We start from the raw sequence: 16,084 nt of genomic DNA, 5'->3' as shown, positions 1-16,084 counted from the left end.
TCTACTTGGCACCTGGGCAGCTATCCTATAGAAGGTGGTTATTTTTGCTTCAACCTTAAGTGAGTTTAACTCTTCTGAATTCTGTTTACTATAATAGGTCTCTTATTAGACTTCACACTTTGTCAGACCCTAGGTTTGCACTCCCTGTCTCTCACACCAGAGGTCATCAGTGTTGTTATTTAATTTTACTCAATTTGGCAGATACCCACAGGATGAACATGGCTCTCTCTGTTCAGCTTAGTTCTTGGCCCATGGTCTTTTTAGAATTTAGAATTTGGCTTTATAAAATTTTACTATTTTGCTAGGTCTTTGATACTTTTAGGAAGGTTTAAAAATATTTTATTCAAAATTGCAATTGTTTTTAGCTGGAGGGTTTATCCAACTAATGTAGCCCATCGTTTTCAGGAATGGAAATTTCCCTTTTAGAAAGTTTCTTGCATGCACACCTGTGGTGGTTAATTTTATGTGTCAAGTTGGCTAGGCTATGAAGGGTAAGCCAGTTTTATTTTATTTATTTTATTTTATTTTATTTTATTTTATTTTATTTTATTATTTTTAAATGTTTATTTTGAGAGAGAGAGAGTAGGGGAGGGGCAGACAGAGAGAGAGAGAGAGAGAGAGAGAGAGAGAGAGAATCCCAAGCAGATTTTTCACTGTCAGCTTAGAGCCTGACACAAGGCTTGAACTCATGAACCATGAGAGCATCACCTGAGCTGAAATCAAGAGTCTGACGCTTATCCAACTGAGCCACCCAGGTGCCCTAGGGTAAGTTAATTTTAAAAAAATACAAAAAAATATATTGATCAAATGTATTTGGTCAAACACCTGTTTAGACATTGTTGTGAAGGTAATTTTTAGATGAGATCAACATTTAAATCAGTAGACTTTCAGTAAAGCAGATTATCCTCCATAATGTGGGTGTTCCTATCCAAATAGTAGAAGTTCTTAAGAGGAAAAACTCATGTTCCTAAAGGAAGTCTGCTTCAAGACTGCCTTTGGTCAAGTTGAAATATCATCTCTTCTTTGGGTCTTCAGCCTACTGTCCTGCCCAGAGGATTTCAGGTTTGCTGGACTCCCAATCACATGAGCCAGTTCCTTAAAATGAATTTTTTTTCTCTCTCTCTCTGTACATATACATCCTTCTGGCTCTGTTTCTTTAGATAATGCTTACTAATATAATACCTATCAAAATGGCTAGGATAAAAAAAATAGTGATGACACCAAACACTGGTGGGGATTTGGAGAAGCTGGATCACTGATACATTGCCAGTGAGACTGTAAAACGGTATTACCATTTGGAAAATAGTTTGGTAGTTTCTTTCACAACTAAAAGTGGACTGTATTCATTCAGCCCAGCAATTGTTCTCTTGGACATTTATCTCTAAGAAATGAAAACTTATGTAGAAACTTGTATGTGAATGTTCATGGTAGCTTTATTCATAAAAGCCCAAAGTGAAAATGACTCAGATGTCTTTCAGTGAGTGCATGGTTAAACCATAGTATGTCCATACTATGGAAATTACTCAGCAATATAAGGAGTGAACGGTTGATACAACAGCTTGGATGAACCTCAAGGTAATTATCATGAGTGAACAAAATCTAGTCTTTTTTTTTCTTTTTAATTAGATGAAATTGATTGATTCATTGATTTTTCAAAGTAATCTTTACACCCAGCGTAGGGCTTGAACTCACAACTCTGAGGCCAAGTCACATACCCTACTGACTGAGCCAGTGAGGCACCCCTGAAAAAAATTCAATCTTAATAGGTTACGTGATGTAAGATTCCATTTTGTGTATAATGCTGTTGAAATAAACAATTATAGAAATAGAGAACAGAGTAGTGTAGTGGGTATGGAAACAAGCTGCATGAGGGAGCTACTGTTGATGATACAGTACTGTATTTTGATTGTAGTGGTAGCTACATGAAGCTATACATAAAATAAACTTGCACAGAATTATACACACACCCACACACAAATGAGTGAATGTAGAGGTGGAAGAATTTTATAAGTTCTGTGTATTGTACCAAAGTCAGATATACAGTTTTTATAGTGTACTATTATTATGCAAGATCTTAACATTGGAAGAGGCTGAGTGGTGTATGGACACCCTGTACATTTCTTTCCAACTACCTGTGAATTGATATTTATTATTATGAAAAGTTGAAAAGAGAAGTTTCTTGTAGCCTGACTCATACTGAGAAAGATATTTAAGTCTTGGCTTTTAGTAAAAGGCAGTTACTTCATTCTTTCTCTTTCAACTGTGTAGGGTTTAAATATTGAAATACTATTAGTATTCATAGCATCCTTACAAAATGCGATATATCAAGGCAAAGTTAGGAAGCACATGGTCTGGCAGCCTTGGTATGAAGCAGTTACTGAAGGGTCACACCTTGCCTGCAATTTAGGAATCCAGCTTTTAAGATGTGGTGTTTAGGGGAAGAAAATTTAGTTTGTGCAGGTACTAAGGTAACATAAAAAACCTCAGCCACAGAAACTATGGATGCATCACAAAACACAAGTGGTGTCAAGATTAGAATAGTATTGATAACAAAACTGTTATTCAGTGCTAAACCTGAAGTATTATGGGATACAGGTGGTTATATCTTTATGGTAAATGTACTTTTACTTGAAAAACCTAGATAAATGATTTTTTTCAGTTAAAACCTTTTTATATTACAGGAAGTAAATGTTAATATGGAGAATCATTTTAAGACTGATTCATCATCCTCTACCTTTGCTCTTCAAAGTTCTTCAGAGACCATGTTTTCTATTCAGCTACTAGATTTCAAAACAAGTTTGCTGGAAGCATTAGAAGAATTACGTATGAGAAGGGTAAGCTCATTTTTATAATGCTTTAAAAAATTTTTAATTATTTATCTTTTAGTTAATATACAGTACACTGTTGGTTTCAGAAGTAGGATTGAGGCTCCTGGGTGGCTCAGTTGGTTAAGCATCTGACTCTTGATTTCTTCTTAGGTCATGATCTTACGGTTCATTTTTTAAAGTTTACTTATTTATTTTGAGAGAGAGAGAGAGAGTGAGCACACGCACAATCATGGGAGGGACAGAGGGAGGGAGATAGAATCCCAAGCAGGCTCTGCACTCGCAGTGCAGAGCCCAGTGTGGGGTTCGAACTAATGAACTGTGAGATCATGACTTGAGCCAAAATCAAGATTTGGACCCTTAACCAACTGAGCCACCCAGGCACCCCAAGATCTCACAATACAGCTCACGAAGATATTGGCAAAGGACATATCTGATAAAGGGTTAGTATCCAAAATTTATAAAGAACTTACCAAACTTAACACCTGAAAAACAAACAACCCTGTTAAGAAATGGGCAGAAGACATGAATAAATACTTTTCCAAAGAAGACATCAGATGTCTACCAGACACATGAAAAGATGTTCAACATTAGTCCTCATTAGGGAAATACAAATCAAAACTACAATGAGCTGCCGCTGCACACCTGCCAGAATGGCTAAAATTAACAACACAAGAAACAACAGGTGCTGGCAAGGATGTGGAGAAAGGGGAACCCTCCTGCACTGCTGTTGGGAATGCAAACTTGTGAAGTCACTCTGGAGAACAGTATGGAGGTTCCTCAAAAAACTAAAAATAGAACTACTCTAGGATCCAGCAATTGCACTAGTAGGTATTTACCCAAAGGGTACAGGAGTGCTGTTTCCAAGGGACACATGCATATCTGCATAAAATTGTAAAAGATGTTTGGTTTCAGCAGATATGTATTGTTCAAAACTCCTTAAAAGCATTACACTTCTGAGACTCTTTGTGTCTAAATTTGAAGCATATATTGTTAACTCTCTGTAAGATAGATTGGAGTTGGTACAATTTTGGAGAGAAGAAAATAAATTATAAAATTGTTATAATCTAGGGATGAGGTCATTAGGATTTATATATAACTGTGAAGATAGAACAGGAGAGACAGGAAGGGGAATCAATAGAATTTGGTGATTTCTTGAAGATGAACTGTGAGAAAAGATCTGAAACAACATTTTTATTATGTGAACTTTGTTCTAGGATTTAAAAATATTGAAATTTGTTATATTAAGAAAATTTAATTACCATGATCATCCTATATAAAAGCTATTTATTATCTGTATAACAAAAGCCTATTTAATAAAGAAGAAATCCTGCTTAAAAAGGGTGTGTTGGATAAGCATTAAAAAGTGATTTTTGTAAAAATAGCTTAAAGTGGTATCTTTTCTAAGTTAAAGCAACTCTAGGTAACAATTTAAAACCTCATATTCATGTTTTACTATGTTCTAAGCATTATATTTGGTCTGTTTCTATTTCCGTTTAAAAAAAATAAACTTCCCTTAAAAATCTTTTGAAAATTTCAGGGTAGCAATAGAAATGGTGTTTTTAATAGCTAAATGAAGAACTAAATACTACTTTAAAAAAATGTTTTATTTATTTTTGAGAGAGAGGGTGGGGGGGAGGGTCAGAGATGGGGACAGAGGATCCAAAGCAGGCTCCATGCTGATAGCAGTGAGCCTGATGTGGGACTCAAACTCAGGAACCATGACAGCATGGAGCCTGATGTGGGGCTCTAACTCAGGAACTGTTAAGATCATGACCTGAGCCAAAGTTGATGCTCAACCAACTGAGCCACCTAGACACCCCAGTAAATATGACTTTTAATAACATTCTTTATTGAAAGAACTTTATTTGTAAGAAGGGGAAAAATTCCTCCTTTTTATTGGAAGAAGATACATGTTGATTTAGTATGGTGGCAACACTTTATCCCTATTGCTGGATTTTAACTTTTCCCTCATATTTTATTAGGAAAATTTCAAAAATACATAAATGGTGAAAGAATTGCATAGTAAACACCCATATACCCACCATGGTAGGTAGAATAATGGTATCCCACTGATGTCCACATCCTAATCCTGAGAACCTTTGAATATGTGACCTTACATGGCAAAAGGGATTTTGCAGATGTGATAAAATTATGAATTTTGAGATGGAGGGATTGCGCTAGATTATTCAGGTGGACCCAATGTCTTCACAAAGGTTTAGAATAAGAAGCAGGATAATCAATATCAGAGAAAAAGATGTGATGACAGAAGTAGGGGCATGGTCAGAAAGAGATTTGAAGGTGTTATGCTGCTGCTTTGGAAGATGGCAGAAGGAAGCCATGAGTCAAGGAATGCAGGTGGGAGCTGGAAGAGGCAAGGAATTTTTCTGTGGAGACTTCAGAAGCTCTGCAGTCCAGACAATATCTTGATTTTAGTTAAGAACATATCAGACTTCTGATTTCCCAAACTGTAATAGAATAAATATGTGCTGTTTTAAGCCAAAAAATATGCTGTAGTTTGTTACAGCAGTAATGGGAATCTAATACACTCACTGTCCAGATTGTACTCTTGGTCTCATATATATTCTTCTATCATTGGTCTTATTTTTTTGATGCATTTCCATGCAAGTTTGAAATAAGTATTCTTTAGTTTGTATATCATTAACTGAAGTTCAGCATTTATGTATTTTTCTTTTAATATAAGGTGTATATACAGTTGACCTTGAACATGGGTTTGAACTGCACAAGTACACTTATATGCAGTTTTTTTTTCAATAAATACAGTACAAAGCTGTAAACATATTTGTCTTATAAATTTCTTAACATTTTTTTCTCTAGCTAACTATTGGAAGAATACAGTATATAATACATGTTACAAACAAAATATGTGTTAATAAAGTGTTTATGTTATTGGTAAGGCTTTTGGTCAGTAGTAGACTATCAGTAGCCGTTTTGGGGTAGTGGAAAGTTATATGTAGATTTTAAACTGTGCTGGGGGTTGGTGCCCCTAACCTTCATGTTCAGAGGTCAACTGTGCAATGAAGTGTATAGTTCTTAACTGCACCATTTCATGAGTTTTAACAAATGTCATCTGATTCTTTGTCAAGATATAGAACATTACTAACTCCCCCAGAAAGTTGCTTCATGTCCTTTGTCACTTATTCCTCATCCTTATCCATCCAGAGTCAACTGTTGTTCCAGTTTTTTCCACCATGGATTAGTTTATCTCTGTTCCAGAAATTAATGTAAAAGGAATCATTATAATGTATGTTCTTATGTATAAGACTTATTTTATGCAGTATAATATTTTATTTATTTTATTTTTATTCACAGTATAATATTTTAAAGATGAATTTGTGTTGTACATATCAGTAGATTTTCCTTTTTATAGCAGAATACTATTCCGTTGTATAAATGTAATACAGTTGGTCCATCTGTTGATGGTTACTTAGGTGGTTGCTAGTTGTTGGCTATTATGAATAAAGCTATGGGAATATTTTCATACAAAATGTTGGGAGGCATGTATGACATACTAAGCAAGAGATCTTATTTGGGAACTATTTATGGGATGTTGATTACCTCACATGCCCTCTCTGCTCTCTTCAGTCTTCATTGAAAAATTTTAATATTTCCCCATGGTAGTCTGAAGAAATATTTTTGTTTAGCATTTTAAAAAGAAAGCAAAAAATATGCAATTAAAGGTAATAATTGTATTTAATTTGTAAAGCTAAAAAAGGGAGAACTAAAATACTGAACTACAATTATTAATGCTCTTGGATGGAATTGATTGTTAGGTCCTTGTATTGTTTAGGAAATAAGACATTGACCAGCTGTAGACTTTGTTTAGTTATGTAGGCATATTAAAGTTTTCAGTATAATCAGCAAATCAATAGAAATAGGGTTTGTATCATCCCAAATAGTAGAAAGAAAATATGTAATCATATATTATCTTCAATTTGATATTGCAAATAGCCGTAAAGAAAGAATAATTTTAGGTTTTAGCTGTCTCTGAAGCTTTATCCTGGTAAAAATGTTGATGCTGTCTTCTGTGTATTCCAGAAACTGGCCCAGCTAATCTACATTTTTCTAATTAGTTTTAATACTGACAGGTCTGTTAATAGTAAACTCAAGGCTTTCTTTTTCCTTTCTCCCTCAAATGTCTTTATTTTGCCGTGGATTTGTAGATTGCCATTTATGTTCTGTCAGTATTTTAAAGAGATTATTGAATTCTTTTGTCATAGTTGAGAAAGTTGATGTTCATTTAATTGCCCCTCTGTTTCTTTCTATTTGCTCATTAGAGCTTCTTTTCCCCTTTATTTGGCTCCAGTTTTAATGAGTCTAGGTGAGAATTTATTTACATTTTGTGAGACTCATTTTGGTTCCTGAATCTTAGGAAAATTTTCACCCATGATCTTTTTGAGTACTGCGTCTCCCCTATCTTCTGTTTTCTTCTTCTGGAACTCCCATTAGATAGCATACTGGACCACATCATTTTATCTTTTATGATTCTTAACTCTTTTATATTTTTTATCTATTTGCCTCTATTGCATTCTGTGTAATTCATTTTGTTGTTTCCTAATTATCTCTTCAGATGTTTTTACTTGCTAGCTAATTGCTTAGAGTTTTAAATTTCAGTAACTATATTTTTCATTTCTGTGGTTCCTTCAAAGAATCTGCTATGGGAGCTGGGTGTTCAGTTGGTTGAACGTCTGACGTCTGCTTAGGTCATGGTCTCATGGCTTGTGGGCTTGAGTTCTATGTCAGGTTCTGTGCTGATAGCTCAGAGCCTAGAGCCTGCTTCAGATTCTGTGTCTCCATCTCTCTCTGCCCCTACCCCCACTCTCAAAAATAAACAAACATTAAAAAAAAAGGAATTTGCTATGGTCTGAATATTTGTGTCCTCCAAAATTCAAATGTTGAAACCTAATGTCCAGTATGAGGGTATTAGGAGGTAGGGTCTTTGTGAGGTGATTAAGTCAGGAGGGATAGAGCCTTCATAAATGGGGCTAGTGCCCTAACAGAGTTCCCTAGCCCCTTATACAATGTGAGGTTATGAACGGGGGAGCACCTCTCATCAGAAACAGAACCTGATCATGTGGGCACCCGGATCTCAGACTTCTAGGTTCCAGTACTGTGAGAAATAAATTTCTGTTTTTTATAAGCCACCCAGTCTGTGGTATTTTGTTTTAGCAGATTGAACAGATAAAGATAGCATCTAAAAATTTAAAGCAATGTCAATCAAAACCCAGTGGGATGTTTTTCAGAATTTGACAGGATGATTCTAAAGTTATATACATAAGAAAAATGTATGATTATATATGTAGATCATTGCCTTGTACACCTTAAGCTGATACATCATTATATGTCAGTTATATCTCAATGAAACTGGAAAAATAAAAAAGTGTGAGTATAGACAAGAACCTTTTCAAAAGATAAGAATGAAGTGCTACTTGCTTTATTAGATATTTAAAACATGCTCTACTATAATAATTAAAAATGTGATGCTGTTGTAGGAATAAGTAAATCAGTTAAAGAATAAATCAAGTGGGAGAAAAGAAGGATAGTCAGTCAATAAATGACATTTGGATAATTCATAATACTTCACATGCAAAAATAACTTTTAGGAGAAAAAGTAAAATGCCAAGAAAAGTATATGTATGCTAGAAAATATAAGACATAAATTTTGTAGTCTAAGGAATAGAGATTAGCTTACCTGAAAGAAAAAATGGCTAGATATGATGACATACAAATTATTAGCTTCTATGGGATAAAATCTGCCATAAACAAAGTTTAAAAACCAGTGGTTGAGACAAGGTATTAACATCATGCAAAAGTGAAGAAAGGATCAATATCTTACTTACAAACATACAAATCAAAAATACCACAATAGAAAAATAAAAAGTAAAAACATAAATAATCATAAAATATACAAAAATATGCTTAACTTTACTATTAATAAAATAAATGCAAATTAGTGAAAATACATAAAAAAGATGAACAATCCCCAGTGTTGGCAAGATTTTTTAGGAGTATTATTCTATCCTTTCTTTACTGATGTGAATTAGTACATATGATAAATAGAAATTGACTTCTCTCTAAATTTAAAATGTAGAATTTCCTGATTGTTAAGTATGAAGAATTTATACTTTTATCTAGGATAATATCTTGTGTGGGCTTAATTGGGTAAAGATTTTTTACAATGATAATATCCTATAGTGTTTTAATGGGAAAATTTTTTTTTTTAATTTTTTTTTTCAACGTTTATTTATTTTTGGGACAGAGAGAGACAGAGCATGAACGGGGGAGGGGCAGAGAGAGAGGGAGACACAGAATCGGAAACAGGCTCCAGGCTCTGAGCCATCAGCCCAGAGCCCGAAGCGGGGCTCGAACTCACGGACCGCGAGATCGTGACCTGGCCGAAGTTGGACGCTTAACCGACTGCGCCACCCAGGCGCCCCGGAAAATTTATAAACAGTATAAATGTCTACTAACAGAGGGTAAATAAGTGATACTATTACATTAGTGACTTTCAATAAATGATACTTCTTGGTATTCATACCCTTGAGTAGATTACTCCCATATTATCTTAGTCCTGGTCATGTGACTTGCTTTGGCAAACGACACATTCATAAGCATGAAACAAACCAGAGGCTCGATGAGTACATTAGAGCTTGTTCTCTTGGAAGATACCCTTTTGGAAGTCAGTTGCCATGCCGTAAACTCGGAACAGATTATTTAATGATGGAAGGTACATGAGGAGAGACACTGGAGTGGGAGAACATTATGATCATTGCAGCCCCAGCCAAGCTACCAAGTGAATGCCTCTGCATGAGTAACCTGATCCATATTACGTGAAGCGGAAGAACTGTCTGAGCTCAGTCAATGTATAGAATTGTGAGGCTTAATAAATTGTTACTTAAAATTTTTTTTTAAGTTTATGTATTTATTTTGCGATTGAGAGAGAGAATGAGTGAGCAGGGGAGGGGCAGAGAGGGAGGGAGAAAGAATCCCAAGCAGGCTCTGTACCATGAGCACGAGGCCCGATGTAGGGCTCGAACTCACAAACTGCAAGATGATGACCTGAGCCAGAACCAAGAGTCAGATGCTTAACTGACTGAGCCACCCAGGCACCCCAATAAATTGTTATTTTAAATCACTAAGTTTTAGGGTTTGATATGCAGAATTAGTGACTGAATCAGATATGTAGAATATTATGTAGCTCTTAAAAAGAGTAAGGTAGGTACATATGCACTAACATGGGAGATGTAGATGGTACATGGTAGGGTAGGACCATAAAAATGACCCTGCAAGCAAAAATTTTTTTCTTAAAAAAAAATTATAAAATTTGTGATTGTTCTGTGACTTAAAAATATTTTTGGTGGGGCGCCTGGGTGGCGCAGTTGGTTAAGCGTCCGACTTCAGCCAGGTCACGATCTCGCGGTCCATGAGTTCGAGCCCCGCGTCAGGCTCTGGGCTGATGGCTCGGAGCCTGGAGCCTGTTTCCGATTCTGTGTCTCCCTCTCTCTCTGCCCCTCCCCCGTTCATGCTCTGTCTCTCTCTGTCCCAAAAATAAAAATAAAAACATTGAAACATTATATACTCTCTTCTATTATAAATAAAGAAAAATGAAAAAAATAGTATACTATAATTTAAAACATTAGATACATTGAGGATTAAAGTGTTTTATTTCTTTGTGAAAAACTGATCATGATAACTTGGACAGTGCTTACCTTATTGTTGTGTCACTCACAATATGGAGTTAGCATTATTTCTCTGCCTTTGCAAATTATAATACTCCTGTTCAGGTTTGGATCAGCTTCCCATCTTTTACCTGTTGCATTTTCAACATTGTCACATATCTTTGAGAACTCCTTCAATGTCCTATTTTTGCTGGCATTACTAATTCTGGGACATCTTCATCCTTTTTATCACACTCAGTTTCCTTCCACAGTCACTTTTCATTTATGTTGATATGTCTATCTTTGTTCCTCTGGCTTCGTTTCTAGGGTCTCTCAAATGGCAGTTGTGTTAACATTATTATGGTCAGCTATTCTCCTCCTCCTCCTCCTCCTCCTCCTCCTCCCCCTTCTCCTCCTCCTCCTCCCCCTCCCCCTCCTCTTCCTCCTCCTCCTCCTCCTCCTCCTTCAATTCCTCCTTCTCCTCCCCCTTCTTTTATAGCAATCTGATTTTTATTCCAGTATTTAGAATGTATAATATATATATTTGAATGGATATGCAATGATGTATGAAATAATTTTATAAAAAAAAGCTTTCCAGAGGAACATATTTAAACTTAAGAAAAATTCCACAAATGGTTGACACATATTCTACATTTAAATTTGAATATTTTTTCACATGAAATAATTACAGCTAATCATTCAGTAAAATATAAAAGCACAAAAATGGAATTCAGCTCAGGTATCTATCAGATAGTCTTTCTCAATAAGACTGAAGTCAAAGTAAAAACAGAGAGGTATATGATCGTATTGAATTTTGTGTCTACCAAAAGGAAAGGAGCACGAAAATAGTATTGCAAACTGGCCAATTGACCATAGAGATTTTCTAAAGGTACGTATATAGTACCATAAAATTTCACCTTTCCATGGAGAAATAAAAGATAAATAAAATGTTAATTTTTAAAAATGTTTTAAATTGCTTTTTTTTTGGAGAATATTACTGGGTTGACAAATCTAATTTTATTTTGAAAAATTAGCAAGAAATGAACATTCACAACCCAAATGAGAAGTATTAAGAATAAACTATATGAAACCAAAGTAGTCTTACATAACCAAAGGTTAATAATTAATATATAAGATATCACTGCAGTCAGAATTAACTTATGTGTATTTTCCCCACTTCTACTTCATGTTTCTCTTTCAGAGTATTCTCTTCTATTCAAAGTATTAAGTGTGAATTTTACAGTATGTTTTAAAAATCTAAAACATACCATATTATATTTTTGCTCAAATTATAATAAAACTTACAGGGTAATATGAATCACATTCCTTTATTAGATATGTAACTATATTATAATTATTGTAAGTTTATTAATATATCCCATTGATGGACTGACAATGTAGCTATTCTGTAACTCCATTTGTATTTTATTTGAATTTTACTTCCAATGTTATTCTCTTTTTTCTTTTTCTGCACTTCTGTTTTTTTGGCTAATTCCCTTTTTGGGTTATCTGTTTTTATAAAATGTTATGTGGATTTATCACTAGGAGACAAGAAAGGAAAACACCTTACATGCTTTACTGTCTTGGCATAGACTGAATTACAGACACACAGTCATTGACAGACTGTGAGATAAGTGACATGATTGATCACGGATCATGATCTGTTATTTAGAAGCAGTTTGTGGATTGAAGAGTTAGCAGTGAAGTTTGTGCAATTACTCACAGTCTTGTTCAACTAAAATTTGAACCATGTTGCTGGGGAACTGGTGGTGTTTGACCAAATAAGGCAACTGAAATTTGTGTGTATTGGAATTTTGAGGGCTGCTTGTATATCATTAAGTGAAAAATGCAAGTTGTTTTTTAAAGATAAAAGTAAATGTATAGTCACAGAAAGCAGTTCTGGAAGGATATATATTTAACCATTATGGTTATTTCAGAAGAGTAAAAGTTCTTTATAGTGTTCTTGTACCCATTGTGTAATTTGAGGCTGTTTTACAGTAAAAGATATAACATCATAGGGGTGCCGGGGTGGCTCAGTTGGTTAACCCGACTTCAGCTTGGGTCATGATCTCATGGTATGTGAGTTCAAATCCCACGTCGGGCTCTCTGCTGATAGCTCAGAGCCTGGAGCCTGCTTCAGGTTCTGTGTCTCCCTCTCTGTCTACTTCTCCTCCACTCACACACTCTCCCTCTCTTTCAAAAATAAATAAACATTTAATTTTTTTTTTTTTTTTATCAGGGCGCCTGGGTAGCTCAGTCAGTTGAGCGTCTGACTTCGGTTCAAGTCATGATTTCATAGTTTGTGAGTTCAAGCCCCATGTTGGGCTCTGTGCTGACAGCTCAGAGCCTGGAGTCTGCTTCGGATTCTGTGTCCCTCTCTCACTGTGCCTCTCCCTCGCTCATGCTCTCTCTCTCTCTCTCTCTCTCAAGAATAAATAAAACATTAAAAATTTTTTAAATAAATAAAAAAATAAAATTTTTTATCATTATATAAAGTATTTGGCATGCCATGAGATACTATGTTATCTGTTAACACCAATATAAAAACCAGACAATAAAAAACAATATGTGATTTGGATATTAGAATTTAAATAGAAAATGGGCATTTAAAAAAAAATTTTTTTTCAACGTTTATTTATTTTTGGGACAGAGAGAGACAGAGCATGAACGGGGGAGGGGCAGAGAGAGAGGGAACACAGAATCGGAAACAGGCTTCAGGCTCTGAGCCATCAGCCCAGAGCCCGACGCGGGGCTCGAACTCACGGACCGTGAGATCGTGACCTGGCTGAAGTCGGACGCTTAACCGACTGCGCCACCCAGGCACCCCAAAAAATGGGCATTTTGTTTTTATTTTTTTTATTTTTTATTTTTTTATTATTTATTTATTTATTTATTTATTTATTTTTTCAACGTTTATTTATTTTTGGGACAGAGAGAGACAGAGCATGAACGGGGGAGGGGCAGAGAGAGAGGGAGACACAGAATCGGAAACAGGCTCCAGGCTCTGAGCCATCAGCCCAGAGCCTGACGCGGGGCTCGAACTCACGGACCGCGAGATCGTGACCTGGCTGGAGTCGGACGCTTAACTGACTGCACCACCCAGGCGCCCCAAAAATGGGCATTTTAAATAGAAAAGGAAATTTATATTATAATTAATATATTGAAGAAATTAGAATTGAGAAAAAAAGGTAAGAGAGAATTTTATCTGAGGCTTGAAATCTTAAAAAAAAAAAATCAAATGGAAATTCTGTAAGTAAAATATACAATACTCCAAATTAAGAACCCCATAGATTTAACAGCTCCTTAGACACAGCAGAAGAGAAGATTAGAGAACTGGATGATAGTAGATAATAGTAAAATGCCACCTGCAGATTTAGAAAACTCTGTAAAACCCAAATGTGATGAATACAAAGGAAATCACTCCCAGATGTATCATAGGACTACTGAAAAACCAAATGGAAAATCTTAAAGGCAGCCCAAAGTGGTAAAATATCCATTAGTTTCAAAGGCACAGTAATACAATTGATAGTGGGCTTCTCGATAAAAAGCATTCTGCCCAAAAGACAAATGAGAATTTAAAGTGCTAAAAGAATGACTAACAACGTAGAATTCTATTCTTCCAAAGTATCTTCAAAATGAAAGTGTGAATCTTAAGTGAATTGCATTTTAAATGATTTTTTTTCTGAGTGGAAGAAGCCAGATTCAAGAAGCTGTTGTATTATCCAGTGCATTTATATGACATTCTGGAAGAGACAAAACTATAGGGATGAAAACAAATCAGTGGTTACCAGGTGTTGATAGGGATTGACTATAAATGGAATGCATAAGAGAATTTTGGGGAGTGATAGACCATTCTGTATGGTAAAGTGGTGGTGGAAACACTACTCCACACATCTGTCAAAACCTGTAAAACTAACACCACAAACAGTGTTACTATACAGTATGCATAAATACTATACAATATGCAAAAATTCAGTCAGGATTCAGAAGAATTCCAAGATGGAATGCAGACTGTGAAAATATATGTAACTGTTTCACTAACATATGACATCACTTCAGGGAGAGAAATGGGTGAGAAAAGAAGTTGACTTAAGTAACTTTGAGAAACTGTATTTTGACTAGATACTACAAGGATAAAACCAAAAAGGTACATAAACACTGTCTCTAGTTGGTAAATTTGTTTCTTGTGGGAGTAAGACTGAAACTACAGGTATGCTAGGGTTGAACAAATTAGCAAACTGTAATGAGGGATAGGTAGAATGTTTTTCTCTGTTGAAGGAAGAAGTTACACATAAGCAAGAGGAGAGGCTAGAATGAGCTCTGTGGTGCTAGATTAGAGTTGGAGGTCTCACTATGAACTTATGATTTCATTATATGCAGATAGAAACATACAGAATTATAGACATACATATGTACATGGGTTAGTATATTCTGCTGGAAAGGCCTAAAAATAGTGACAACTCAGTATCAGCAACTATATATAGTGCCCGGATCTTGGTTCTAAATATCATTATCTAATAAAAGCAACCAGGACTTCTTGGAGAAATGGTTATTCTAGGGTTGGGCATCTTGTAGTGCTGCAAAGTATGAAATAACATGTCAGAAGGATACAGAGGCCACCCTGAAAGAGCTCCCCATGCCCAAAGCTGGAACAATTTGGGCAATGAAATAAGTAAGGATAGTATTGGATTATAACCCAAAGAATAAACTAAATATCCATTATTTCCTACTAATAGAAATAAATGATTGAAATAAATGGGGGAGGCAATAAATCTTCTTTATGGGAGATTACAATTAACATAGGAGAAAGGAGAGAAATAGAAAATTGCCCTTAGAACATTACAGTAATAGCGGCACCTGGGTGGCTTAGTCGGTTAAGCATCCGACTTCAGCTCACAGTTCCTGAATTCAAGCCCCACGTGGAGATCACTGCTGTTAGCACAAAGCCATCTTTGGATCCTCTGTTCCCCTCTCTTTCTGCCCCTCCCTCTCTTTCTCTATCTCTCTCTCAAAAGTAAGTAAACAATAAAAAAATAAGAAAAAGAACATTACAGTAATAATTGCTGCAGGCAGGATCCACTGATGAAGGCTAAAATTAGTGGATGAAACTTATAGGTGAAACAGAATAGTTGTATAGTCACACAATATCTTCCCCAAATGATTTGGTAAGTTAACTGTTTTTTTCCCCCAAGGTTTTATTTATTTTTTAGAGAGAGAAAGAGAAAAGGAGGGGCAGAGAGAGAGGGGGGTAGAGGATCCAAAGCAGGGTTTGTGCTGACAACAGCCTTCTCCATGCAGGGCTTGAACTCAGGAACTGTGAGATCATGACCTGAGCTGAACGCTCAACCAATTGAGCCACCCAGGTGCCCCTACTGTTTTTTTTCCCTTTTTTTTAATTGAAGTATAATTAACATACAATGTTATATTGGTTTCAGGTATACAACATACTGATTCAACAGTCTTGTATGTTACTCATTGCTCACCACAATCAAGTGTTGTCCCCATCTGTCATCATACTATGTTATTACAATATTGTTGACTATCTTCCTCATGCTATACTTTTCATCTTCATGACTTATT

The 16,084-nt window shown here is 35.5% G+C and overlaps 1 protein-coding gene across 1 annotated transcript in view; it reads left to right on the top strand.

Moving 5' to 3' along the window:
* The first annotated feature begins 2,686 nt into the window (after window positions 1-2,686).
* The window catches only part of CCDC73 (coiled-coil domain containing 73), a 134,755-nt gene continuing 121,357 nt past the window's right edge, over window positions 2,687-16,084 (top strand). The window contains exon 1 of the mRNA XM_043580887.1: window positions 2,687-2,834. Coding sequence (XP_043436822.1) covers window positions 2,697-2,834 — 138 coding nt within the window. The 5' untranslated portion in view covers window positions 2,687-2,696. The remainder of the gene's footprint in view (window positions 2,835-16,084) is intronic.

The sequence above is a fragment of the Prionailurus bengalensis genome, chromosome D1 (genome assembly GCF_016509475.1).
Source record: "Prionailurus bengalensis isolate Pbe53 chromosome D1, Fcat_Pben_1.1_paternal_pri, whole genome shotgun sequence".
NCBI classification, from domain to species: domain Eukaryota; kingdom Metazoa; phylum Chordata; class Mammalia; order Carnivora; family Felidae; genus Prionailurus; species Prionailurus bengalensis.
The sequence above is the reverse complement of the archived record's forward strand: the minus strand, read 5'-3'. Positions and strand labels throughout refer to the sequence as shown.